Source organism: Argentina silus (assembly GCF_951799395.1).
Source record: "Argentina silus genome assembly, chromosome: 20".
Classification (NCBI taxonomy): domain Eukaryota; kingdom Metazoa; phylum Chordata; class Actinopteri; order Argentiniformes; family Argentinidae; genus Argentina; species Argentina silus.
The window spans coordinates 6,422,547-6,447,918 of record NC_139674.1 but is presented as its reverse complement, the minus strand read 5'-3'; the positions used below and the strand labels follow the sequence as shown (position 1 = coordinate 6,447,918).

The 25,372-nt window shown below is 42.5% G+C and overlaps 2 protein-coding genes across 6 annotated transcripts in view; one reads left to right on the top strand and one right to left on the bottom strand.

Annotated features, from left to right (window-relative positions):
- syn3 (synapsin III) overlaps positions 1 to 25,372 on the top strand; it is a gene marked incomplete at its 5' end in the record, with an annotated part of 66,271 nt that overhangs the window by 23,554 nt on the left and 17,345 nt on the right. The gene's annotated exons all lie outside the window — the stretch shown is intronic.
- Positions 760 to 16,886, bottom strand: LOC310820217 (metalloproteinase inhibitor 3). Of its 3 annotated transcripts, none has more exons than XR_014554805.1 (6): positions 16,632 to 16,886; positions 9,201 to 9,283; positions 7,650 to 7,761; positions 6,150 to 6,271; positions 1,397 to 3,423; positions 760 to 1,365 (listed from the first exon to the last, which is right to left on the bottom strand). XR_014554805.1 is itself a non-coding variant. In XM_083691801.1 (5 exons), the coding sequence occupies exons 1-5, from the start codon at positions 16,759 to 16,761 to the stop codon at positions 3,226 to 3,228; spliced, it is 645 nt and encodes a 214-aa protein (XP_083547927.1). In that variant the 5' UTR covers positions 16,762 to 16,886; the 3' UTR covers positions 760 to 3,225. The 3 variants fall into 3 exon arrangements, 1 of the variants encoding a protein (XP_083547927.1); XR_014554806.1 differs by having other exon boundaries at positions 760 to 1,396; positions 1,428 to 3,423; XM_083691801.1 differs by having other exon boundaries at positions 760 to 3,423.

The window sequence follows — 25,372 nt, the reverse complement described above, 5'->3', positions numbered from 1 at the left end:
AATATTGATAGTGCTCAGTAAATCAATAGAGTGAATTGAGAATGTCCGAAAACGATTTAATTCTACAAGCTGCTTCTACTTATGTCTCCAGCCAGTCCAGCTTCTATTGTTTATCTGTCTCAGTAAATGTGTGGTGTATGCCCAATTTTATATTCTCTGATTGTACTTTCCAATCACATCAGTTGAGTTGATGGCTCTTCACAGACTACTGAGAAATTTGTCCTCAACATAGTCATAACAAATCGATTGTTATGTCTCAGTTTAGCAGTAAGGGCATTGAAACGCTGACGTCAAATGTTCCCATAGATTTTAACGAGACCGTGCAAGGTGAGTTGGCCCATTTAGCTAAAAACCATCAAGTGCAGTGTTTTGTAAGCAGGTGCATTGACAATGGTGACCAGCTGGAATTGATCTGCTTTTGGTGAGAGCCATTTTGAAGCTTGCTACCATGCACAGTAATCAGGAGGTTGTGTGTGTAAAGCCATTTGACTTTGCTCTTTCTATGCCACTGAACAAGTTCAATACAGTTTGAAGTCGATTGCGTGCATAAGTGAAATCTAAACATGGTGTTTGTGAATGTATTTATGTGTCACTCCGTTATGTAATGTGCTAGAGAAATAGTTTCATGATATTACAAAGATGTTTCTCTAACTAGAAGATATTTTGTGTCACCATGATACAATGGTGAGCTTAAACCATAAAGCTCCACTTGAAAAAAAAAAAAAAAAAAACTCAAACACAAATCAATGCAGACTCTCGTTGCCCGTTTTTCATTAAATCTTTATTATAAAAATATAAAACACAGAAATTAAGTCAAACATTTCTGTAACCCCTACAAGGGAACATTCGCCCCCCCCAACCCTTAGGAATCTGTGTATGCACGCACTGTACACAGCCTTTTGCCAGCTTCCTTTTTAATGCACTCGGGATCCACTTGACCAAGTGTTTCTGTGTTAAGCAGACAGTATATTTACAAAAACATGAACCACACAAAAATACTGAGACAGAGATGCCACAGCTGGAGAGAGAACCTTGCAAAACCAGATTATGGAGATTTGGTACCAACTCAGGATTGAGAGCCAGACATGGAGTTAGATGGTGGCCAAAGAAGTGGACTACAGGAGTGAATGGACAGACCTACTGTACAATGAATACAACTATACTCAGAGCACAACATTTCCTCAATGCTGAATGACCTCTATTGCAAAGTGCTGAAAAGAACAGGGAGTGTGGAGCGCTGAGCCTTTAGTGATATCACAGTGGGCCTCTCAGACAACGGAGGGGCTGCCACCACCTCTGGCACTGGGTTCTGTTTCAACCTCCGCCAACGCCTGGAGGAGGTGTCAACAGCAGGGCGGAGCACAGCTCCTAGTGGCAAACACGATAAGAGGGATACCTCCTCCACCCAAACACGATAAGAGGGATACCTCCTCCACCCAATTCTACACTGGTGGATAATTCGCTTGGTTGTATAATTTGTTCTGTTCTGAGTTGTGAAGAATATAAAGAAAGCGTAACATGCTTTCTTATGCATGTGGTGCCAAGGGTAATTTGCGTCATGTACTGTAAGAAAATGCCTTGTGGGGAGGAATCAAGACTTTTGTTTGAGTTCCAGATATACATCCCTAATGCAAGGGCCATTCACTCTACAACGGCCAAATTGGATTTGGCCTTTTGTGAAAATAATGATGCCATGGCCAAAGCTGAGGATTTCAATGACTGTCCAAGGACTTATCACTCCTTCTGAGGCATTTCTGTGTCTAACAACGGAATGGACTGAAGATGCTGTACTGGAAAACTCCCCAGATGGAAACAAAAGTAGAAGAGTTTAGTGACAATGGTGTTCATCTGTTCATTTGAAATAGTTAAATACTTTTTAAAAAATGGAATATACATTTATGAAAACACTTTTTTGTCTGAAACCTTCTGGTCTGATTGAAGCAGTGAAAAGTCCCCCCTCATAAGTACCAGGAGGGGAACTGTGATTGAACAAAGTACCGTCATTCAAAAATCTGCTGAAGGTGGATCAAACACAGAACGAACATTTAAATCAATGTTTTACAAACACAATTTGGGATTCTGGTCCTTCATTATGGGTAGTGGTGGTTATACAGTTTTTACCAGATAGATACACACACGTTTGGCTATTGTAGGATTATTAATCTATGTTTGTATTTGAATGGATATTGTCTGATTCAAGACAGATAAATAAATGTACTACAGAGGTTTCAGTTGAGTCAACAGTTCATTGATTTGTAGCTTATATCATATACAGCAAAATAAAATAAAACATTGTATCCAATTCTCTGCAATAGATTAAGTATTCCATATGTTTGAGCTGTAAATGTCATTTTTAGTGCTTTTGGAAGTGAAAAATGTAGTTATTTTTTTTCTATGATCAATTTTTCAATATTATCAATGCATTCATATAAAGTGTGATTCAAAAGAACCAAAAATGAACTTTACATTTCAAACAGTCAGGGAAGCAGAGATTGTATCATCCATAAATAGACATGTTGATGTTACAGTATAAACTGTGAACATATATATAGATATACACTTAAAGTGAATCAAAACAATTATTAAATACCAATAGAATACCTTTGTGTGACTGCAGCAAGAGGCATTGCTTTCGGAAATCATACTTTGTTGGCATTGTCCTCGTACTGGTGACAATGTGTCTGGTTACTGTGCATAACTATGTGGAGAATAAACATTGTGTTGCATGAGCTTCTACAGTAGTTTATACTGTAGTTCTGCGTTTCACACTTAATATATGATCCTTTACAACCATCATTTATAGCTTGAAACACTTCTGAAGTGATATCCCACCAAGATGAGCCTTATTATAGTTCAAAAAGGCCATGCATTCTAGAGGGCCGTCTCTATTGCATTCTCAACAAGGTTGACTAAGAATATTTTGGTGCAAAAATTAGGTCTAATTTAATAGTGTTGGAAAAGTAAGTGGGGGGGGAAACTGAAATGTACAGTATGAAACAAAAAAAGGTATTGTATCTTTACATCAGAAGTGCTATGAGACAGGCACTGATTATTTTTGTTGTGGTTTGTTTCGTCAGGGCGTGGCCGCTCGGGGCCAGTAAATTTAAGAGTCCTGTTATAATACTGTTATAGTCCTGTTATAGTACTCTATGGGTGACGAGGGACGGAGTGGAGTGGGTGGAAAGGAGGATGGAGAGAACGAGGAGTTTGGGAAGTGGATTACGCTCAGGGGTCGGTGGCGTTGATGGTGGTTTTGTCGCGGGAGGTCATCCCCCGGTACCAGCTGCAGTAGCCCTCCTTCTGCTGGATGCAAGCGTAGTGCCGGGACTGGTAGCCGGGGTAGCCGAAGTGGGACAGCATGTCCGTCCACAGGCACTCGTTCTTTGAGGTCACAAAGCAGGGCAGGTAGTGGCAGGGCTTAATCTACAGAGAGAGGAGCGAAACTACAGATGTAGCCTTAAAGCAGAAAAAATTTGAATATTGCGCACACTAGCATAGACTCACTGTGTATTTGTTTGAGTACACGAAAGTGTCTACCCAATTCGATAAACATTATTAAATGTCTTATTCATTCTGAGGACATGAGATCAATTTCATCTTAAAGCAAATTTGGAAAATACAAGTTCGAAGCACAGTGAGTCTACAGTCTAGCATACAAGAACAAAGGCCAAGGCAGAATTAGCTTTCAAGGACAGGCTGAAGAAATGCAATATTGTGTTCACAAGAGAGAGGAGATGTTGATCAAGAGAAAAAGTGATTGCACATAATTGGGTTGAATCAGCAAAGGGTGAGTCTAGTTCTTTGTGTAGTTTATGGAAAAAAAAAGATTTAAAAAAAAAAAAAGATAATTATATACTTTATAGCTAATTCCTCAATGGGTCGCTGAAAATAAACCTAATTGCACACTTTCTGAATGGATGAAAATCTACACACATTTTGTGTATTTTATGCTTCCATGCGGAATGGAGAGGAAACTGAAGGCACTAAACCTGTATAGAACTGTAAGAACTCAGCTAGCATCCCATTCACTTGTCATGTCCTCCTCCAGGTGCTATGTTAATGAATGTAATACTCTCACACATACACCCTCTTAGCTCACAAAAACGGCTTCAAAGGTGATAGATTGGAATCTGAGTCATGAACTGACCGACAAAGAGACGTAATCAAATCCTTTGTGTGTTTTAGAATGATTGAAAGTGTTTTTTCAGTAGAAGCTGTCTGTGTAATGCTATGTACTGACAAGCAGAGGAATCAACTGCAAAGAGCTGGAGGGGTATACTGTAGCTAAGGCTGAATGCATTTTGTGGCTCGTTATGTGTGGAGGCATACAATTTGTCTATTTTTGGTTCGAAGGAGAGTGAGAAAAATATGGCATTTGAAAGGCAATGTCATGTACCTGTACAGTTAGCTTTTCACGAAAAGATAAATAATTTCTTCCAGGATCCAAGTGTATGTACATGTTGTTTTTATTATTTCCTGATTGAAATGGTACATTGCAGGGAATGTTTTTTTTCCAGTATAGCATCCTTCCTGCATTCCTCAGCTGTAAATCATCTTTTGTGGAAGAACACAAAGCATGGACAGTGTGTTTAATGATTTGGCTTCAGTGCCGGTGAAGTGTGACGATTGTGCTGATCTGTGTGGTAGATACAGAAGCTGAGAGAGCCTCCAGGATATTGATGCTCCTGGTGTAAAGCCGTGGAGATGGCTGTATGTACAGTAGTGCTGTATAGACACCCACTCCACACAATATGGTGTTGTACTGCTAGAACACGTTCATGAGTGATTCTTTCAACAGTTCAGATCTTGAACAGATCTGTTAAAAAAAAAAAACCACCTGCCTAAGATTAATCCACAGTGGAAATGGGGCAATACAACCCAATAACATGGTGTGTGATGTCCAAGTTGTGCATACTTGGATTAGGGGATGGAAAGTAAGACTATTATTTTCACTCCTGATGCCAGCTGCCATGTTAAGTCAACCTCACTAGGTGTAGCCTCTAAGACTCGCCCAATGTCTCTGAGCATTTACACCCCCAGGCACTCTGGGCACGACTCAGAGGTGTTGGCCCGCGTTTGGACAGCGTACTCCTGTCTGGCAATGCACTTAGTGCTGTTGACGAGGCCGATGGCCCGACCAGATGTCTGGAGCCATACAGTGCAGCATGATATTTATGAATGTAGACTGCAGGCTGCGCGGGAGCAGGCCGCGCATAAATGGGGTCGGTCCAAGCTCGGAATTTAGGGTTTGGAATGACAGGAAAAGTGATTCCAGTGTAGTTAAACTATTTAATAAACTCCCAAAAATCATTCTAAATCTCTCTTCTCTCTCTCTCCTGATCATTCTCTGTCTCTTTGTTAAATTCACAGATATATATCATCCAAATTGATGTAAAAATGGAAGGGGGTACTTTTGAATTCCTGGTTCATTGTAGTGATTACAATAGTAGCTAAACCATACATAATTCAGCCGCCATCTGGAATTCAAAAGTATGTCCCTACAATCATAGAAGGTACTATTTTAAAGCTACAGGTAACGGCTGTGGTGTCTCCTTAGTCACCCTAACACAGTGGCATTGTACAGGTACTTAATGTGCTCTTCAACCATAGTTCAGACACTTGAAACATGCTATGTCTGCAAGTATTCCGATTGATATACTATATATTCATGGTAATTCTGTAAATACTCATTCTTGCATTGGGCTACAATAGAGGGCAAACAAGTATACTGTAAGAAGATAATATCAGAAGTTGTTTGGCAATGGTTGCATCATGGCTGCAGCTCATTAGCATAAACTAACCTTAAAGGTATCTATTTGAGCCTATATATGTAAGGCTACTGTGGTCATTCTAAGTGAACATGTCATTTTGCCCCCTATTCTACAGCATCACATGAATAACAATGCGTGGAGATTATGAAGTGTCTTGTGAGGATGATGAGGGCAATCCCCTGCTCTACTTATGAGTCTTATAGAGGAGCAGGGAGATACTCAGAGTGGGAATATCTGCTTTAGCAGGGCATTCTGCCTGCCTCTTCCCCTGCCCTTCCCTCTCCCTTTGCCACGGCCCCTGCCCCTCTTCCTGGCTCCGCCATCGATCTGCTGCTGGGCTTCCTTATCCTCCCCAGGGGCGCACTGGTTGCCACTCACCCTGCAGTTGCAGCCCAGCTGGTAGCGGTGGTTGATGCCCTTCTTCTGGGCCAGCGAGAGGCGCTCCCACCGCTCGTTGAAGTTGCACAGGCCTGTGTAGACCTTGCCGTCGAACACGCGGCCTGAGGGTAGAGAGAGCAAAGCAGGGCTAGTTAGTTCCAGTGCATAGTCTATGGATTGCTGTAAAACATTGATAACAATAGTTTGTGTATTCCCTGAAACTGAAGAACAAAAAACAACCCCCATCAAACCATGGGACAGTTCAGACGTCAGCTAACATATTTTTGGTAGTTTCATAATCGGCATACCCTAGCATACTGTAAATACACCAGTCAAGCGGTCCAAACTTTTTAACTATGGTAAGACAATCTTGTACAGTAAGTCCATATTAAACCAACACCCCTATTTCTGAATATCCAAAGGTCATTGGATATCTATTTTTAGGTTTTAGCAGTTCACAGCTTACCGCCGATGTCAGGATCACAACCCCTGAAACAGGTGCACTCGAGAACATCACTCTGCTGCTATGGCGTCATTGCACAGGGATCTGACAGCTCACAATCATGTGCCTCTTAGACCCCCTTCCATATGGATTACTGTAGTCGCTTGAGGAGTTATTAGGTGGTGGGTAGCTTCTACAAAGCTAATCAGGGGCAAAGCACTCAGGCTTGATCAAAGGCAAGCCGTGGAGCTGATCTCTGCTCTCGCCTTGGCGTACTTAAAATGCCTGTAATTGAGTCCTGATACAGTGGGCCCAAGGACCAGACCCAATTATAGACTCTCAAACCAGAGCTGGATGACTGTGATGTCATCGTCACTCAGCTACAATAAACACACACCATGTTGCCTGGCGATTTCCTCCCGTTGGCACTGCGTGCATGTTGACAGTTTTGGTCATAGTGACGGTAACATACACCAATCCGCTACAGTACATGGTAGGTCTAAACCAAACTGCTCCTCAGCTTGAAATAGCAACTCATAAATGCTTCAGCTAGAAATGCCAGAACTTCCTGCTAACTGTTAATTATATGGGGAGAGGCAAAAAGAGTTTTCTGCTGTGCCTGCCCCGAAGGAGAAGGAAATGCACCCAAAAGTGCCCCCTGCCTCCCTTCCTTGCACAGTGGCAAACAGGAGGTTATAAATAGTGGGAACGTTTGTGTCACAGAGCAGTCAAGAAGTCCTCGGGGAGGGGGGATTGCATTTAAACCAAACAAACTCAGTCTGCCGTTAGCAACCCTTCCTTTGTGGTTGGACGTGCTGCAGAGAGGGAGTTAGGGAAGCAGACCCAAGAGAACAAGCTAGAGTTCACACAATTGACAGGCTTGAATTGCCTCTCATTTTACTATACTTTGCATGTGTCACTCATTATTTATTATTTTGGGCGTTTAGCATTATTTTCGAATAATCTACTTTCTTGACACTACCTTGAGAACCATATTCATACAGTAAAAAGTAGAAATCTGTCCCTCCTGACACACAGGTAGAATGATGATGACTTACCTGTGATCAGGTACTGGTATTTGTTGATGTCAAACTTGACTCCACACAAACTCTCAGAAGCATCGGTGTAGATGTGCTGAACGTGCTGCATTTTGTTGAATCCTTTGTACATCTGCAAAGCATTAACAACCGTGGGTTATTACCTGGCATTGATTTCATTAGTGGCATCTACAAATCTCGCACCTATAGCTTGTGACGCAATAGGACTGAACCAGTCGTTAGCAAAATTGTATCAAAATTGGATGATATTTCTTCAAGAATGTGACATAGAGGAAGAGGCAACAGATTGTATCCTGAATGAAAAAAATCAATAACGTAATTACAGTGAATAACATGACTTTGAGGTTGGTGAGGTCACTTGTCACAAGGTTTCTCCGATTTAGTTCAGGTACGCAGAACAAAACGCCGCCGGATGAAGACGAATGTTTGCCTTGGGATATGTTGTGTTTTGTCCAATGTGATTTACTTGTCTGGGAACAACAGGAAATCCCTGTTTGAAGTACTGTTCTCAGAAGAAAAAAACAGGACACAACCACAGGGACCGAAAACGGGGGATTTCTGGGAAAAGTGAAAGCGCTCCTCTCATAGGAGTCAGTCAGTGAGTTTTGGAGGGAAGAAGTTATTGGGGTAATGAAACCCATTCTTTATAAGTTGTCTACAGGGAGGCGATATGTCTCTTTAGGCCGTTACTATTCTGGATTCCTATGGCAAAACAAATGCATATTCAAACCGTTTACCATGGACAAAGAAGCCACAGGCCAAACCTTCAAGAGGAATGATTAAACCAATTCTAGCACAATCCTCTAATGTAAATCCTATAGTCCTTAATGAAATAGTTCAGCCATAGGTCTGAGTAATAGTAGTATCCATGCATCTACGCTACTTTGAATGAAATAATTTGGGATTGCCCGACAATTTAAGTCATCCAATTAGGTCACACTTTACATTATGTTGCCCCTATACCTGTGTAGTAACTCTGCAATAATTATTCAAGTAACATTGTATTAACATGCTGCTACATAGTACAACAGTTACTGATTTGTGATTGCATTGGAATGTAGTTGAGTGGTTTGTGTTATTACACAGGTGGATTAAGTACTACAGTAGCAACATGTTATTACGTTGTTATTACAAGTGTTTTTTATTACAGCATTGCTACACAGGTACTGTAGTGAAGGGGCAGTTTTAAGTGAAGTATTTGTTACAATTGCAATAGTCATGCACTATATCTTTTTAGTTTGCCATTGGAATGGCCTTTAGTTTCAAAGCCTATGAGCCTGTTTGTGATCCCCCTGCCTTGCACTTGGCAGCTGTCATGGCAGAGTGATGTTTTCCAGAGAGCAGTCCTGTTCTTGGAGGTATAAGCAAGATTACATAAGATTGAAGGGGGAAGGGCTTGTTGCCTTTATCTGTCTGTCTACAGAGCACTTGCAGTATGTGTCACATGCTGTTAGGCTAATTTTGAGATTGGTGTTCATTTGTTGGACTGAGTCAGTAGAGCAAGGTGCTAACTAATGTGCGAACAGCTCATATTGAGCAGTGTTGGCTTACCTTCATCTGTTTGACTGTGTAGCGCATGGTGCCAAAAGGCCCATCCTTCAGTAGCTTCTTGCCCACCACTTTGGCACGGATCACTGTGAACAGTAGGCACATAAACACACACAATAAGTCATTCATGTCATTAAGGACAGATATTTTATTTTGGAACCACTGCAAAATCCAGCATATTCAATCTTCCAAATTTAGGTCACAGACCCAGTCACGTGGCCCTTCTCTGATGATGTCTTGAACCAGACAGATGCTGCTAAGCACACAGTGAGGGGCCTAGACATTAGGCGGACCATGGCATGTGTTCAACATCCCAACCCATCAACGAAACGGGAACTCCAACCAGAGGTGGGTGATGTCAACACCCGATTAGGGCCCACAATGCATTGGGCTGCTCATAGCCCTTCCTAAGCTCATTAAGAAACTGACTAGAGAGAAGAGACTCGGGGAAGACTGCGTTTGGGTTTGGTACCATTGTTAATCTATTTATCTTGGTGCCATTGTTAATCTATTTATCTTGGTACCATTGTTAATCTATTTATCCGATTTTCTGCATTGCTGCTGTTTGCCAAGAAAGTCCAGTGGAAGACTAGGAATATCTGAGTTGGATAGAGTTGCGAAAGCAGTTCTTGAGGACAGGAGGCCATAGCTTTACTACGCTTCATGCCTATATCGTAAAACCATGTGTCTCCTGTGTTTAAACAAGCTTCCTTTTATTTTGGGAACAGGGTGGAAAAAGATCTTATCAGCCTTCACCCTCATGTAAACAGTGACTAGGTGAAACCGTTCGCTGGTGGAGGCAGTTTGTTTGCTTTCACTCCTGTTAAAGTAAGTGGGCCTATTGTGGAGGATCAGCTTATGAGCCAAGTCTCATTTAGGCCAATGAATAGGCCCTCCCCAGAGTACCTGTATCAGTGGCTTGGGCCCTGGGGGGATTTGGTCAACAAGCAGGGGGCAGTCTAGTGTGAAGTTCACCTGCTCCCTGCCGCCGCAGAACTACAGACATAACTAAGACCGGGGATGTTTGTTATCTTTCCCCCGTGGAATTTCCTTTCCACATTCCTTTGAGGCTCACATTCCTGAGCCTTGAAAAAAAAGGAAAAGTGTCTCATTCCTCTAGAGCTAAGGAAGAAGAGTTGCACTGTGGCATCTTCTCTCGTGTCGTGATCTGTATTTATTTAGACCAATGCACACGGAAATGGACCAAATAAAAGGCAGTATATCTGGTGTAGAGTAGCTTATTAATAGAAACTGTTCCCAAAAGGCAGGTGAGATGACACCTTCCATTGAGCTCACATGCCGTTTAATTTGCAGGTTAGGAATGACATCACACAATCAGCCATACCATTGACAGCTTTGTGGAAATCTACACATCCACCAAACTAAAATATAATTTCAAACCTATTTATACATATTCTCCTGGGAATCTGTTTGACCTTTTCAAACATGGACCCAAGGACATTTTCTCTATTATTTTTGTCAACTCATATATTATGAGCCTCAAAGCGATGTTACCAAGCCAGCCTCTGCTATACTGACTCAAATGCTACTTTGACAGATGTGACTACTGTATTCGGCGCATGGGGCACAATTACTGAGGAATGTGCAGATATAAAATAGGATACACTGATCCCTCCTCAATCTGAACACTGAGCCAACTGCTGATCTGAGCATTGAGCCAAAAAGCTTGAAAAGAGCTTTGCATCCAGCCTTTATCAAAACGGTGGGCGAAGTGTAGTAGGAGTCACGGGTCATATCACTGAACCGGAGCGCAACACCAAAAACACCCTACGAGATGGGAGCCGCTGTTGGGCGGCAGCCACTAATTGGGTGGTGCCGATGTCATTGCTCCAGGGAATGTGTGAAAGGCTGCAGCTGCTTGTGAGACGTAGGATTTGTGTTAGTCACTGCGGTGACCCTTTGACCTTGAAGGGAAGGGCCCTCTTACTCAGAACAGTTCCGAATGCTATATTTACTAGTGATCACACAGTTCTCTTGCAATGCAGTATGACTCTTCAGCCTGGGCCCACATGGCAAAATGGCCAAATTGTGAGTGTTTATGTAACCCAATTTCACTGCATATGATATCCACCTGACCAGCACCAGTTACCTTGACGAGAATAGGCAAAGCAGCTAGAATCTCTTGCAGCTATATGTACTGTAAGTGCCCCTCTCTCTGTGCTGCGATGCATAAGTAGCAATTACAGGGAAGTTCTATTCTGTTACTGATGCATATATATTCATATTTTGCAGAAGATTTCACACATTCCAGAAAGTAGGTTTTTATGATAAGAGAAACAACTTGGGTAGGACAGTAAATGTAATTCATTTGGCACAGTATGTCTTCCCCAAAGCGAGGTATATTCCAATGGTAACAGGTAGGAAGTTAATTCAATCCAACATTCTACAACTGCTTTACATTACTTTTGACTGAATTTCTGTGCCACCTCAGGCTAAATTCCAATTACAGCAAACTGAGTGCATGACCAGGGACAATTTACCCTCACAAGGTTTAAAAAGACTGTCAAGTGCACTTGCAATTGTGTGCGTGTGTGTGTAAGAGAGGAAGAGAGATTAAGAGGGAGAGAGGGAGTGTGAGTAAGACACAGAGAGAGAGAGAGAGAGAGAGAGAGAGAGAGAGAGCACACTAGATAGTGAAAGTGTGGAAATTACAGTGATGCTTTAGTATGCAGAACATGGTCCACGTTTGAGGCGAGTGGGAGTGGAAATCATTCTCAGCATGAAACACTCTCTGAGTTTGCCACTCAAAAAAAATAAACTCTGAAATTACATTCCCCTTGTTGAGGTTTGTGTTAGAGCAACCTAGTCATGGGATTATACTTAACCTAAATAAAAAAACAATCCACACTGGTTTGCAAGATGTTGCAAGCTTTTCCATTTTAAACACTGCAAAGTGCAGCACATAGAGTAAGCACTGGTGACTGAAGCTGTGTCCATGTGGTACAGGAGAAAAGGGTTGACTTGGATACCCAATATGCTTGGCTCACAGGGTGAACATGTCAACCTTGCAGGGAATCTTGCACCTTTTGATCTGTTGACCCATTTTAACAGGCAGCCTGGTCTTATGAAATGAAGCTGATTTGATTGCAATGAGCTGATTCCAGATTATGTAATGTTCCTTATAATAGGGGCCCTGCTTTCTCTCAGGGTTTGATCGATCACCTGTTGAGAAGAAGATTGGGAAGAATAATAGATAGCAGGGCTAGCAGCATAACTGGCCTCTTCACAAACTCACCAATTGCCAACGGCATGAATGGCCGCTGTGTTGCAGAGAGTTTATGACTCCCATATCAGGCCTACCAAGTGCAAAAGGACAGGCTAACTCCCACCTCCTGAGAACTTGAGTCTAGCTCTGGTCATTAGCATTTCCAAAAGCTAGGCTTTACCTCATGTCCATTCAATTGTTGAAGGGCAAAAGCGACGCTCAGTTTCTTTTGGGTTCTTGTCCCAGGCGAAGCATAAACACCACCGTTGTAATCTTATGCTCTGAAGTGGTGCATGGTACAGGCATGTATAGGTCTGTTCCTGTCACCTTGGGTACGAATGCAGAGGTGGAGGGATATTAAACCTCAGGGCCAAAGTTTTGGCCTAATCTCATGCAAGAAAAGCTTTGGAGAAACAGCCCTCTCCTATCCCCATGTGAATGGGCTGTTTCAGTCACCACTTAATTGCAGCCAAGTAGGTCTATACACAAAAACAACCACGTCCCTGCCCAGTCCTCAGGTACGCAGCAGAAAAGTTGGCAGAAAATAGCCATCCGTTGTCTGGAAATGCAACAAGGGGTTCACTGAGGGAACGAACGTCAACAGACTTTTGCTCATTGAACTCCTACACTGCCAGCCTAACAGTCTGTCACTGCCAACTGCTGTGCTGTATGCTGATTACAAAGTTACCCTCAGGTTGTTTGGAGGTGAAACTTAACATGTTGTTCTTCCTTTGTTGTATTTTCTTATACTGTTATTTCCTCATTCAACGGGAACATGTCTGATTCATTTACTGTAGCGGGTGCTGATAATTACGGAGAAGGGTCTATGAAACAGCGGGAAGCATGCTTAGAACTTGCCTCCGGGTTTAAATGGAGATGATTCATGTTCTACCGTGTCGCCTTTGATGTTGACAGTGGAAATGATCCTCTCGCAGTGAGCGTTGCAGTTGAGGAGACATGAAGGCCCGCATTTTCATCGTGTCCACACTCATGCTACATAAACATAGGTATGTAAACCTAACAGTTTGACCTTCAGAGAAGTTGTGCTCACAGATAAGGATTAGTCCTTGCTCTAGCCTTTACATTTCAGACCTGAGGCTAGTTTTATAAATTCAATGAAAACAGACTTCAATGCAAGTTCTGCTGAAATGAAATGGAATCAAATATACATAGAGTGACACATTTATTAGTCATTCAGTATACTTTAACCTTCCACTGATCATTTTCTACAGTTTATCTAAGAGATGGTGCTGCATATTTTTAGAGGTGTTTTGCCACGCGCTTCTTATCTGAAGTGCATATTTTCTGTAAACATGAATCTAATTCCGATGAAGTGATGCAATGCAAGACCATGTAAGTGTTTGGGGCCAAAATTGTGCATGCTCTGTTTTGACAAGATTACAGCACTTGCATGTTTACACTATGTCAAGGGGGCACACATCAAAACATCAATCATAACACACAAGGTGTTGCCAGGAGAGAAGAATGTTGCTTCACCTTCCAAAACTGCAATGTTTAAACCAAATAGGTCCCACTCCACTTACAGCTTGCTCGCACCACACCAGCTTTTAATATGTAAAGTCTTGCCTCAAAATGTATGGTTGCACAACAATCGATTTCTCCTATATTGGCAGGTTGATGGTACTGTAACTTTATGAAAACCCTAGTCCCTCTTAATAGAATGCAATACTCCTTAACATTGCTCAATGTGCATTGATAGAGTACTGCTCAGATGAGGTTGTTGTGACTTTTTAACTTAATTATAAATATAAGAATGTGTGCATGTTACTTCTTTAGCACATCTGGCTTTCGATTGCCAATGCAGTATATTCCACTAACAAATGCACATGATTAAGTGTGGTTTTGGCATGTTTGCAGTCATGTTTTATCCAACCGGTCCCTTGCAGTAGGCGGTAACAGGCATCCATCAGATCACAAGCATTCTAAGCGCACTTTGGGCTGAGCCGAGAGCTTGGAAATGGGATTTTGTGGACCGGCTGACTCAATTCCTTACCAATAGGATGAGCTATCTTAAGAGACATGAAAGGCACATGTGACTGTTTGTGGCGCTAACATTTCTACACCTCTGGCTCTGACACAATGAAACCAGGTCACTTGGTTGAAAGCATCGGCTGGAAGCCTGGAAACATATAACAGTCATCGATGCTGTAAAACACTGTGGAGAAGAATGGTCAACCTTCACCTTGCATGTGAGAGTGGTATGTACAGTATTTCCAAACTGTTGCCATGTTGTAAAGAAAACATCCCTCTGACCTCTTGTCAGACTCCAGACACGGTTCCCTGGCCAATGATCACTTGCAACAAAAAACGGAGTCCTATTATATCATACTATAGTCACAGCCACAGTAAAACTGAGTCCTATTATATCATACTATAGTCACAGCCACAGTAAAACTGAGTCCTATTATATCATACTATAGTCACAGCCACAGTAAAACCCTGCCTACAGATTTGCTCCCCTCTTGCTGCGGGCCATTGGACCACTCTAGCTCTCTAATAGAAGTGTAATGGTTGTGTCTGATAAAGCTGTGTGTGTGTGTGTGTGTGTGCGTGTGTGTGTATGTGCGTGCGTGCGTATAGTACATGCATGCATGCGCGGCATACATGCGTGCGTGTGTGTGTGTGTGTGTGACAGAGAATGTCACTCTAGAGATGACCAGAAAGGGTCGAATACTCTCACTCCCTACCACTGGCAGTTCTGTTCCACAATAAATCCATTACTAGTCAAAGAACTGCTCACACTTCTCTCAGTTGACCACTTTCTCTTCCTCTGTGCCTTTTTCTCCCACTCGAGACCACCCAATTTTACACCACAAAACCTATTGTCATTAAGGCATATTGAATAATCTCTTGCCATTCTCAAAAATGGGTCTCCAGTAACAACACCTGAAAGCTAGGATTTGGTTCAGGTCTTACCAGTGTTATCCAATAACAATGGTCAGTCTTGACTGGCATTCCTCGATAAAACAGCGTCTGAATTAATATTATTCTGGGGAGACTATGAAAGCATGACCTGGTGGTAAGCCTTACAAAGCCCCCCTTCTCTGAGCAGAAGGCCAAGGAAATCTCAGCTACAACTTGGTCTGAGTCTAAGCTCCACAGGAGAATATGCCTGAAATCAACACAAAATACATACCAAGTGCACCTACTCTACATAAATAACTCAACTTATAATACCTACTTAGACTCCCTATCAAAAGCCTGAATTAATTAGTACCCCATGTCCCCTATTTCAAAGTAAACACGCTACCCTGGCAGAAAATTATTCTACCGACATAATTTGAAGGATAAACACTGGAACTGGAATAAGCCTCATAATTAAGACCAGTACAGAGCTGCTGTGTTGACAGCAAGAGGACATCGATTGGTTACATCCCAAAACACAAATGAAGACTACAACCACTACAGTAAGAGCACTTGCCTAAATTCATATTTGTAGACCAAAAATCATGCTGGTTCTTGGATATGGGAAACCAGACAGGCTACTTATCCAAGAACAGTAGTCTGCATTCAAATTTGCCTTTGGTAACCTCCACACATGGGTGCAATATTCAAGCAGCAGGAAAATAGTTGGCCAGCTACTGTCTGCCTGCCTGTTCAGTTTTATTGCTCAGCAAGTGGTCATTTGCTCCGAAAAAAACATTATCAGTGGGACCTGTTTCCATGGATACAGTTCTGTTAACTCTTCCCCCTCATAGCAAGAGGGAAATAAAGTAGGCTTCCTCTTCCCTTACTAATTTGAGAAATGACGCACTGATTTAGTCTCTTCAAAATAAACTTGCTGTAGCCGAGTAAATGGTTGCATCGGATAGCTTACTAGGAATAGTTCTCTGTCAGACTGTTTTCATTTGACTTTGGGTGATCATGTTTATATCTTTTAAGAAAACTTTGGCAGAAATCGAATAAACCCATTACGCACGGTGCCAGTTAAGTTGCGTCGTTTTTTTATATCTGCCAGTCGCATATCATACTGTAGTCTTCCATGTATGTGCACCAATAAATGACACAAAGTAGCATAATACTAAATCAAGTCCAGTGATACAAATAACTGAACATAACTGTATCAGAAGCTTCACCAAAACGGTGCATGGCTCTTATGGATAAAAAGTAGCCTATTGCACCAGTACAAACTACCAAGATTTAACGGAAAAGTCTACTTGTATGTGTTCCACAAACATGCGACTTACCTATGTCAGAGTTGCAGTACGCATCTTGCGGGTGCGACAGGGCGCACGAGCAAGCCTCTGTGATTTGGTTGATCTGGAGGCTGCCGAAAACAAACAGCACGCTGAAGAGATGGTGATAGAGGGACGGCATTTTTGTGAATTAAATTCTCCCTTGTTGTCTCTTTACTTTTAAAATAAAAGTTAAGCCGTGGATAGTTGTACGGAGGCTGTCCGAGTTGCGCTCTCCTCCGTCTTGCTGCGTATGTCCAGTCAAGCTTTGCCTGTCACTGTGACTTTGCTCGCGAGTCACAAATTACATATAGTGCGCGGGGCGTGAACAACCTCTCAAAATCGTCGACACGACGGCCAATCAGGACTCGCGATGATGCCATTTAGAATAACAGGCATGACATATTGGAACTTTACAATGATTGTCTTTTTTGTTTAAAACGGTTTCCCACCTTTTTTTTTTTTTACTTTTATCAACGCTAAAACATTCCTGTCTAAACCGCTGGAAATTGCTCATTGAATGGAAAACCACATGAGCCTGATGTAATGTTATAAACATGTTATACAAAGGGGTTACACTTGTCCCTTACCAGACAAAGGTGGTGGTGTGTGTTTTTTTTGTTTATTTGTGCTTACTATTCACTAGAAGAAGTTATTTCTGTTGTCTGTAAGTGTGATCTTTTTCCAATGTTCACTCATTGCCTAAGTAGGCCAACATGTTGTAATTATATTTGTATTAAAATAGTTTTTCTATAGCAGTTCTGTTTTGTGCAAATACTGTATTATTTGTAGTAATACAGTCTATTTACTATAGATAATACCCTTTGTAATATTGAATAAATAACTACTGTAGACATTTGCACCTACATCGCGGTACTGAGACCAGGAATTAGCAGCTATTTTGAAGGGAAAAAATGAGTAGAATGTGGCAGAGGATAAGACACCAAAGATAAGATAGACAACCAAAGCACCAGATCTGACTTAAAGAAACATCCAGTAAATGCAGCACATGTATAATTAACCGTATTCTCTGTATTCTTATACCAACAGTGTGATGTGTCTAAAGCAGCCTTTCATACGATTGAAAAGAATTAGCCCCGGGCATTGGCATTAGTTTCAAAACCTCATTTTCTAAAGCTTTTCTGCTGAAATGGAACGAGAGAACAGTATCTCTCAAGTGACCCACCGTGAACGATAGTTTAATCCTCTGTGCTCCTCGACACAATCACTCAAATTAGGCAAATTAATCTTAATCCCTTTTTTTTCTCTCCCCTTTTTTATGTAAGTGTTCAAAACCCTGAGTGGAGATATCGCTCCAGAGGCTGTTTCCTGAAGATTTAAGGACCCATGTTCGGGGGTTGACATTATGTAACAGTGCCAGAGTAATCCCAGGTTGCAGAACTATGACCCTTTACTCATTCTCATTAACACCTTTTAGAATGTTCTGAACCAGCAGGAGCAGTGCAGCCACAAAGCTAGATGGTAAAGTAAGTTCACATGTGTTTCAACTGGTCACTTGTGCCAGGTTCACCTTGTGTTGTGTGATGTCATCACATTTATTTTCCCATGACCTATTTAGTTTATGTGATCCATAAACACCATCCACTGTAGCCTGTAAGACACGCGTATTGTTTCTCTGCTTAAAATGTATTCAGTAGGAGGTTGAAATCTATCACGTCATATACTGTAGTCTATTTGATTCAACAGTAGAGAAGCATGCGACGCTTATGTCATGTCCTGTTAGGACTGTACATCAACAGCTGAGTTAGAACATGTACCGTAGGGGCATCCTTATTATTTCAGAATCATAAAATGATTTCCTTGTCGCGACTATGTAATCAGCCTTTGTTTGTTCAGTGGCGCATCTACGTATATCCTGGAATTTCTAGTAGCTGTCCAATACGCAGGAATAACTAACAAGTCATTTAAGACTAACTTTGGTCTGGAACATAATCAAATTACGGGGTTGACACAGGTAGGTTGGCATCTCAAAACTGCGAGTGGACATCCAAATAAAACAAGTCAGATGCATGGCCATTGTTAACCATTAATAACTTCCGTTTAGTCATTGTCTAAGAATCTGAGTCAACGTATTTGTTGCATTCCTTGGCAGGTCAGTGATTGGGGACTAATTAAGGATCTGAGGAGCTCAGTTGGGCAAAGGCGGTGTCCACCATAATGTGACACCATATGTGACAAACAAAAGCTTCAGTGAACATATGAATTGCATATGAAGTCATTTCCTCCTACTTCAGACTACTTCTTTGTTTATCGCCATGGCCCAGTTTTGACTCATTTCTAAAAACATCCGATAACGAATAACTTCATAGTTACATATCGAAGATTGATGAATTCCAAATGTTTTAATGGATTAAATGGGATGGCATGGGGATGTCTCGACAAAGTCTAGATGCACGTTTTGCGTGACAGCCCTCATGACATTTCACTGAGACCCCATCCATGAAACTCACAATAAAAAACAGGAAATGATGTCGCCTAAGTAGGCCAACAATACTGAGAAATACGGAGAAAAGTGCGTTTCATCTGAAAAAAATCTAAGTATAGAAAAGGGCTGTTATTTAGCTGGCCAGCCGCCGGGGAGCATGAGAAGGCATTGTACGCTGGAGGTGTAGCCTGCGTGGTTCTGTAATGACAGAAAGGAGGGAGGCGGTGACTCAGAGGAAATACCTTTCCACCGACTGACAACCCGCTAAATAGACACAGGAAGAGGGGTGAAAGTTGAAAAGATAGCAGCACCAAGAGGGTCCCCGGGCGACCTGATCCAAATGTGACTCACAGGGCCAACCTTACCCACATGCCAAAGTACTTAAGTGGGACACCATTTATAGCCCCCTTTCTGCTTCACTGCTATCTGCTATAGTAGAATACTATGTGTTTTTCAATTTGGCAGTAACTGTCTAGCAGTGCAATTGATATTTTACAAGACTACATGATCAAAAAGCTGGTGTAATCCTTTTCCTGTATTTACTGTACGAAGTATTCTGACATGTATCAGTGGACATGCAAACAAACCATTTAGCCTTGACGAAGCTCAAGTTTACGCAACATTCCATTCACTCTAACCAAACACAGTGTCACGAGAGCTCATTCACACATGCAGTAGCTAAGACAGTGGCCCTACGTGCCAAACGTGTGTGAGACCAATAGAGGGTAAGAAAGAGACTATTTAATTTAGACTTCCTTTTCCTGAATGTCTGGCCATGCAGGCTCAACAATTGCCCTATTCAGAGGCCTTTACTAATAAGATCAACTGGTGACAGAGTTCATTAGGTGTTGGGCATCCTTAACCATCACAATCTAAAAAGATAGTCTTGTTGATGCATAAAAGGCGGCCTCTTCTTAGAAATAAGTGGAAAGCACCCTATCTCTCAGCACAGGGCGATAGCGGTTGTTATGAGTCTGCTCTCCTCTCCGCCCTGCAGGTCAGCCAGGGCCATGTTATCACGACCTGGAAACGTTCTTTTCCCCGCGTTTTATATTTTTAGCCCATCAATCGCCTCCGTTTTAAACGTCAAATCAATCATCAAAACAAGATGTCTCAGCCAGCTGCCTCAGCCTTGGACGGCACAACCGCTGTCGGTTCACTGCTCCGCTAAGAGAGAGATTATGACTATCGGCTTACGTTGAGTGGAGACATCTGAAGAGGAAACACAAACACGTCCCTGACCTGTGGCCTCACTCACAATGGGACTATCCCTGCAATAAAAGATGATGAACGGTCAGAGGCTTCCGACCCAGCGGGGCCCAGTGCAACCACACTGCTCTCTGCTCTGTGCAGGATCCTTCGCCGGCTTACGCATACTATACATATTTGGTGTGTGGTCAGAAAACCTCACAAAATGACTATGTAGCCTTACGCCATGAGACAATGAGACACCGCGCCAGTCGTAAGCGGGGGGGACACATGACAGCATGGAAATAGTTCCGTAGAATTCCAGGAGGTTGAGGGAATGCCGGACAGTGGAGGTTCTATGCTGAGCACTTATTAGCTTTAGTCATATAAGGCTCTCTCTTTGAGCACTGAAAGGACTCTGTGGGCTGCCCCAAGTGATACAGGTCTACCTTGCCATTGTGCTATGTGCTGTCAATGTGTGAGTCTGAAGCTGTATTTCATACATGTAGGCTCTCAGTAAACCACGGCTTGTTATGAAGTACCGGTCTCCCTGGCCGGCCCCTCAGTAAACCACACTGAATTGGAGAGCTCCATTGTGTTATTGTACTTTATGTACATTACGACGGTGCATTAATTAGCCTCTAGCAGGGTTCCTCCGGGAGATGAATTGGGCCAGTGTTGCCTCGTGTTTAACTGGAAATCAGCAGCACTTCCCAGACACAGGAGAGAGGAATGGAAGGTGTGTGGGAGGAGGAGTGGGGTTAGCTAATTAGAGAGGGATGTTTGGGCGGCCTGTGATTCATGGGTCGGGAAGGTGGAGGGGCTTTGGGTTCACCGGATGTGGACGTCACACTGCCAAGGGAGTTCTGGGAGGTTAAATATAGAAATTATATCACAGGAATCCCCCCTATTATAGGAGGTTTCTCTTCTAGAATAGCATTGTGGTCACCGACACATTGATAACCACCCACTGTTAGGAACACATTGAATTCTTATAGTATGAATTCTTACAGCCTGTCTGATCCCATAATCTTTAAGACATAGTAGAAGTGACACCACGTGTGCTCACTGTGTTTTTGTTTGAGATAAGGATAATGGGTTTACTTTAAATCTGTGGCCTTCTCCGTCAGGATGCTCTCATTCGACTTGGCCTCTGTTAGTGGAGGAGCAGGCCGTGCCTGAGACCATGGGGTGTGGGCTTGGTCGACCATGATCGACCGCGGTTAACCGGACAAACCGCAGTGGGAGGTAGCTCATCCCACATTCATTTTTACTGCTGGAATCTCCCCTCGGCCCAACATGAGATTCTAAACAAACATTTATTCAAAGCATGGGAACATTTCGGTGTTGTTTAACAATTATTGTTTCAGCTGTCCTTATTAAGTTTATACTGGTATTTTGGTTAAATGAGGATGACTAGGCCTTTTACAGTATATGTTTTTTCGAGGGTGTGTCTTGTTCTGGTATCATAGTTAATTATACCGTTGAACTTTTTTGTATGCATCCTATTAAATTGTTTGGATGGTTTCCAAACTGTTTAGTCTCACAGTTTCAATGGCCTGATGTGTTTGTCTACCTCATCACCGTACTGTAAACTTAGCATACAATCCCGGCTAGTGTAGGATACACATTGGAGGTAGTAAAGTCAGTTTAATGGCAACATGGTTGTATGATTCAAATTGTGAGAGGGCATCTTTGTTGAACTGGTCCGCCCAATTTATGAGGTGTACTGTTTATATCTGTACTACATAGTGTGTAATGCATGACATTCTGTGTCAATGTTGAGGTCTGGCAATGAAGGCCTAGTTGTTGCAACAGTAATTGACTCTGAAAGATATAGAAATTGAAAAGGAAAAAAAGTGTGTTGAAGTTAGTCATTTTAGGGTGTTGTCTGTTTCCTTATGATACTGTATAAGTGTGAAGTGTTGTCCTTACAGGCCCACAACATACTGTAGACACACTGGGAGGGAATCCCACAATCGCTGCTTTGTTTTACATGAGGCAATGTTCAAACCACGTTGGCATTCCTTGCGGCTCTCCACCCTGTCATTCCTCCTCGTATGCCCCGTGCAGCCGCATCCAGCCCTGGGTAAAGAGAGGTCAGACGTTCCCCCTCCTCAGCAGCTCTGGAGAACGAGACGCACCGTTTCTTGTTTCCTGCTCCATGCTAAACAGAGCCTTTTTCCAGGTGAGGGAGCAGTTCCTGAGCCAGTCGCAAGAAGTCGCCAGCGTTTGTCTGAGTGAGACATCAAAAGCAAGGCTGCCAGCTGCCTGCCTCTACGGCAACGGTACAGAGATTCGCTCTCCCATCTGCCGGTATAAATAGAGCCGGGGTGTGCCGCATCCAGCTGTTCCAAAATATTTTTTCCCCCTTGATGTTCCATCTTTCCTCTCCCTCCCTCCCTCCCTCCCTATTTCTCTCTGTACCGGGAGTTAATTGAAAACAGTGGCAGTGCTGACATTTGGGCTCTGCCCTTATATATAGTCTGTACATTACTCCCCTCCCTGTTCTGTTGAAAAGGAGCTGCCTGTTCCTGTCATTGTTCCTCAGGTGTGCCTGCATATATTGTAAGACTGTAAGAAGTGTCAGAGTAAGAGCTGCAAGTGCTATTTTCACTAAGAACGTATAGCATGTTATTAATGAAAGATGATCAATATAGTACAGTAAAAACAAAAGTGTTCCTTTGTTGTGGTACCATGAAACTATGTATAGACCATTTGATCAATTATACAGTATATCAATGATGGTGTAGGAGAGTTGTGAAATACCCCCTTTGGCTTCCCAACTGCTCTTTACTTCCTCTATGACGACCCTCCCAGGGCTAAGCCTCTATAGCCACTGTGTGTGCTGTGTCAGAACATCTCTTGTTTCCCTTTCAGCTGTGAGCCCTTGGGTCTATCCCTCCTCTTTCTTTCTTTCTCTCTCTCCTCATTCTTTCACTCACTCACTCACTCACACACACACGTAGCGGAATCAAGAGAAGCAGAATCCATCAATTGCCCCAGGCCTGCAGTATTAGCACCTGTTCTGTTCCCTGGTTCCATTTGCTTAACCCGCTTTCTTCTCTGCTAACTTGTAAATCCATCGGACCACGTTAGTGTTTGGCCCTGGCTTTTACAGTGTATACGCTCCAGGGGGAATTGTTCTTTTAAAAGGTCTGGGTGTTGGGAGGGGAGGGGGGGAATCAAATCCATTTCCTCTTCTGCTCACTTAGACCTGTGCTATACACTCACTGAGGACTTTATTAGGAACACCTGTACACTTTCTCATGGTGGAGGTGGTGTAATGGTGTGGGGAATGTTTTCTTGGCACACTTTGGGCCCGTTAATACCAATCAATCATCGCTTGAATGCCACAGCCTATTTGAGTATTGTTGCTGACCATGTGCATCCCTTCATTGCCACAATTTACCCATCTTCTAATGGCTACTTCCAGCATGATATGGCACCATGTCACAAAGCAAAAGTCGTCTCAAACTGGTTTCATGAACATGACAATGAGTTCAGTGTTCTTTAGTGGCCTTCCCAGTCACTGGATCTGAATCCAATAGAACACCTTTGAGATGTGGTAGAACGGGAGATTCACAGCTTGAAAGTGCACCTGAAAAATCTGCAGGAATTGCATGATGCAATTATGTCATCATGGACCAGAATCTCAAAGGAATGTTTCCAACATCTTGTGGAATCAATGCCACGAAGAATTGAGGCTGTTTTGAGAGCAAAGGTTTTTGATACCCAGTATTAGTATAGTGTTCCTAATAAAGTGTTCAGTGAGTGTAAATCATGCACTCGACTCTTCCTGATTTTGCACTGAAATTAGAGGGGTTTTTGTTTGAAATGTGTGTGAGCTAAGGCTTGCTGGTAAAAGGGGAGCATTTACTTTCACCGGCTATTTGTTATATCACACTGACTTGTTGTTTGACTTTCACTGAAACTTTGTAAAACCCTAAACGACTGTCCCTCTCACAGTACAGTTGCCTGTTGATCCCTATGTACGTGGTGTAAACAGAGTTGTGATGCCAGTTGTCTGTTCTATCAACACCAGACCTTACCATCTGCTCCAGAGTCTGAATAACAAATTGACTTTTAAAATTGGGTTTTTTTCTTCCTCCCCTCATTTGCATTTTGTAAAAATCAAAAACCTATTAGAGCTGTGCAAAGACAAACGCTCCGCAATCTGTCGTGGGGCAGGTTTATGACCACACGCTCAAAATGGAAATGTTCTTCAAATTGTTCAAGTGCAAAGAGAAGCACTAAAACCAGCCACAGAGTCTCTAAACTCTGAAGAGGGACTTTTGAGATGCACTGTAATCAGAGTTCATCCCATTTAGTGCAATGTCTAAACATCATAAACTGAGATATGAAAAATCTGTCCACAGTACAACCAGAGATATGACTAATTTCTTAGGCATGTAAACAGTCATGAATTCTAATCTGGTCTTCCCCCAGATATTGCCCTTCCTCTCTCCCATCATCAGAGGGCATTGACCAGAAGTAAACCTGAAGGTCTATTCAGTAGGTGTATCAGCTCCAGCTCCTATTTTACCTTGCTTTTACAGTATCAAGCACGTCGACAGGCAAGCTTGTATCATAAACCTCCTATGTATGTTTTTACATGCCCTAAGTGCCTGTTTTTCCCACTTTTACATTCTTCACACATCGTTCCTGCTTGTTGGCGAGATTTATGGCTACCAAATAGTTTTTACCAGCGTCCCCTAGACTTTGTGGCTTCCCGATCCCAGGATCGTGTGACTCTGCAGGGTATAACTTCATACATCGCCTCATCACTGCCTAGCCCTTTTCCCAGGCATAAAGCTCTGTAACCCTGGAAAATGGGAATGCGACATCTCTTTCCCTTTTAGACAGAAAGGAATGCGCTTTTCAGTGGCGTAGATCGTTATGCCAGGACTGGCTCGCCAAAGGCCTGTCTGTCTCATTGATGTCGACTCGCTTTTTTGTTTTGTTCAAACGTGAAAGCCAGCTGAAATGTAGGTTAGTGAATTGATTAGTACTAATAGGCCTTGACCATGTCTCTATTTCAGCACAACCACAGCAAAGTTGGACTGAAATAGCATTACTTTTGTACTGTCTGGACTTCTACTTACAGCATGGGGGGCCT

What these genes read in the sequence shown, in the direction of transcription:
- LOC310820217 (XM_083691801.1), bottom strand. Translation starts at nt 16,761, where the DNA reads ATGCCGTCCCTCTATCACCATCTCTTCAGCGTGCTGTTTGTTTTCGGC. An exon ending in ATACCAGTACCTGATCACAG is followed by an intron (nt 6,272 to 7,649) that starts GTAAGTCATCAT and finishes CTCTACCCTCAG; the next exon opens with GCCGCGTGTTCGACGGCAAG. An exon ending in AGCTGGGCTGCAACTGCAGG is followed by an intron (nt 3,424 to 6,149) that starts GTGAGTGGCAAC and finishes CTCTCTCTGTAG; the next exon opens with ATTAAGCCCTGCCACTACCT.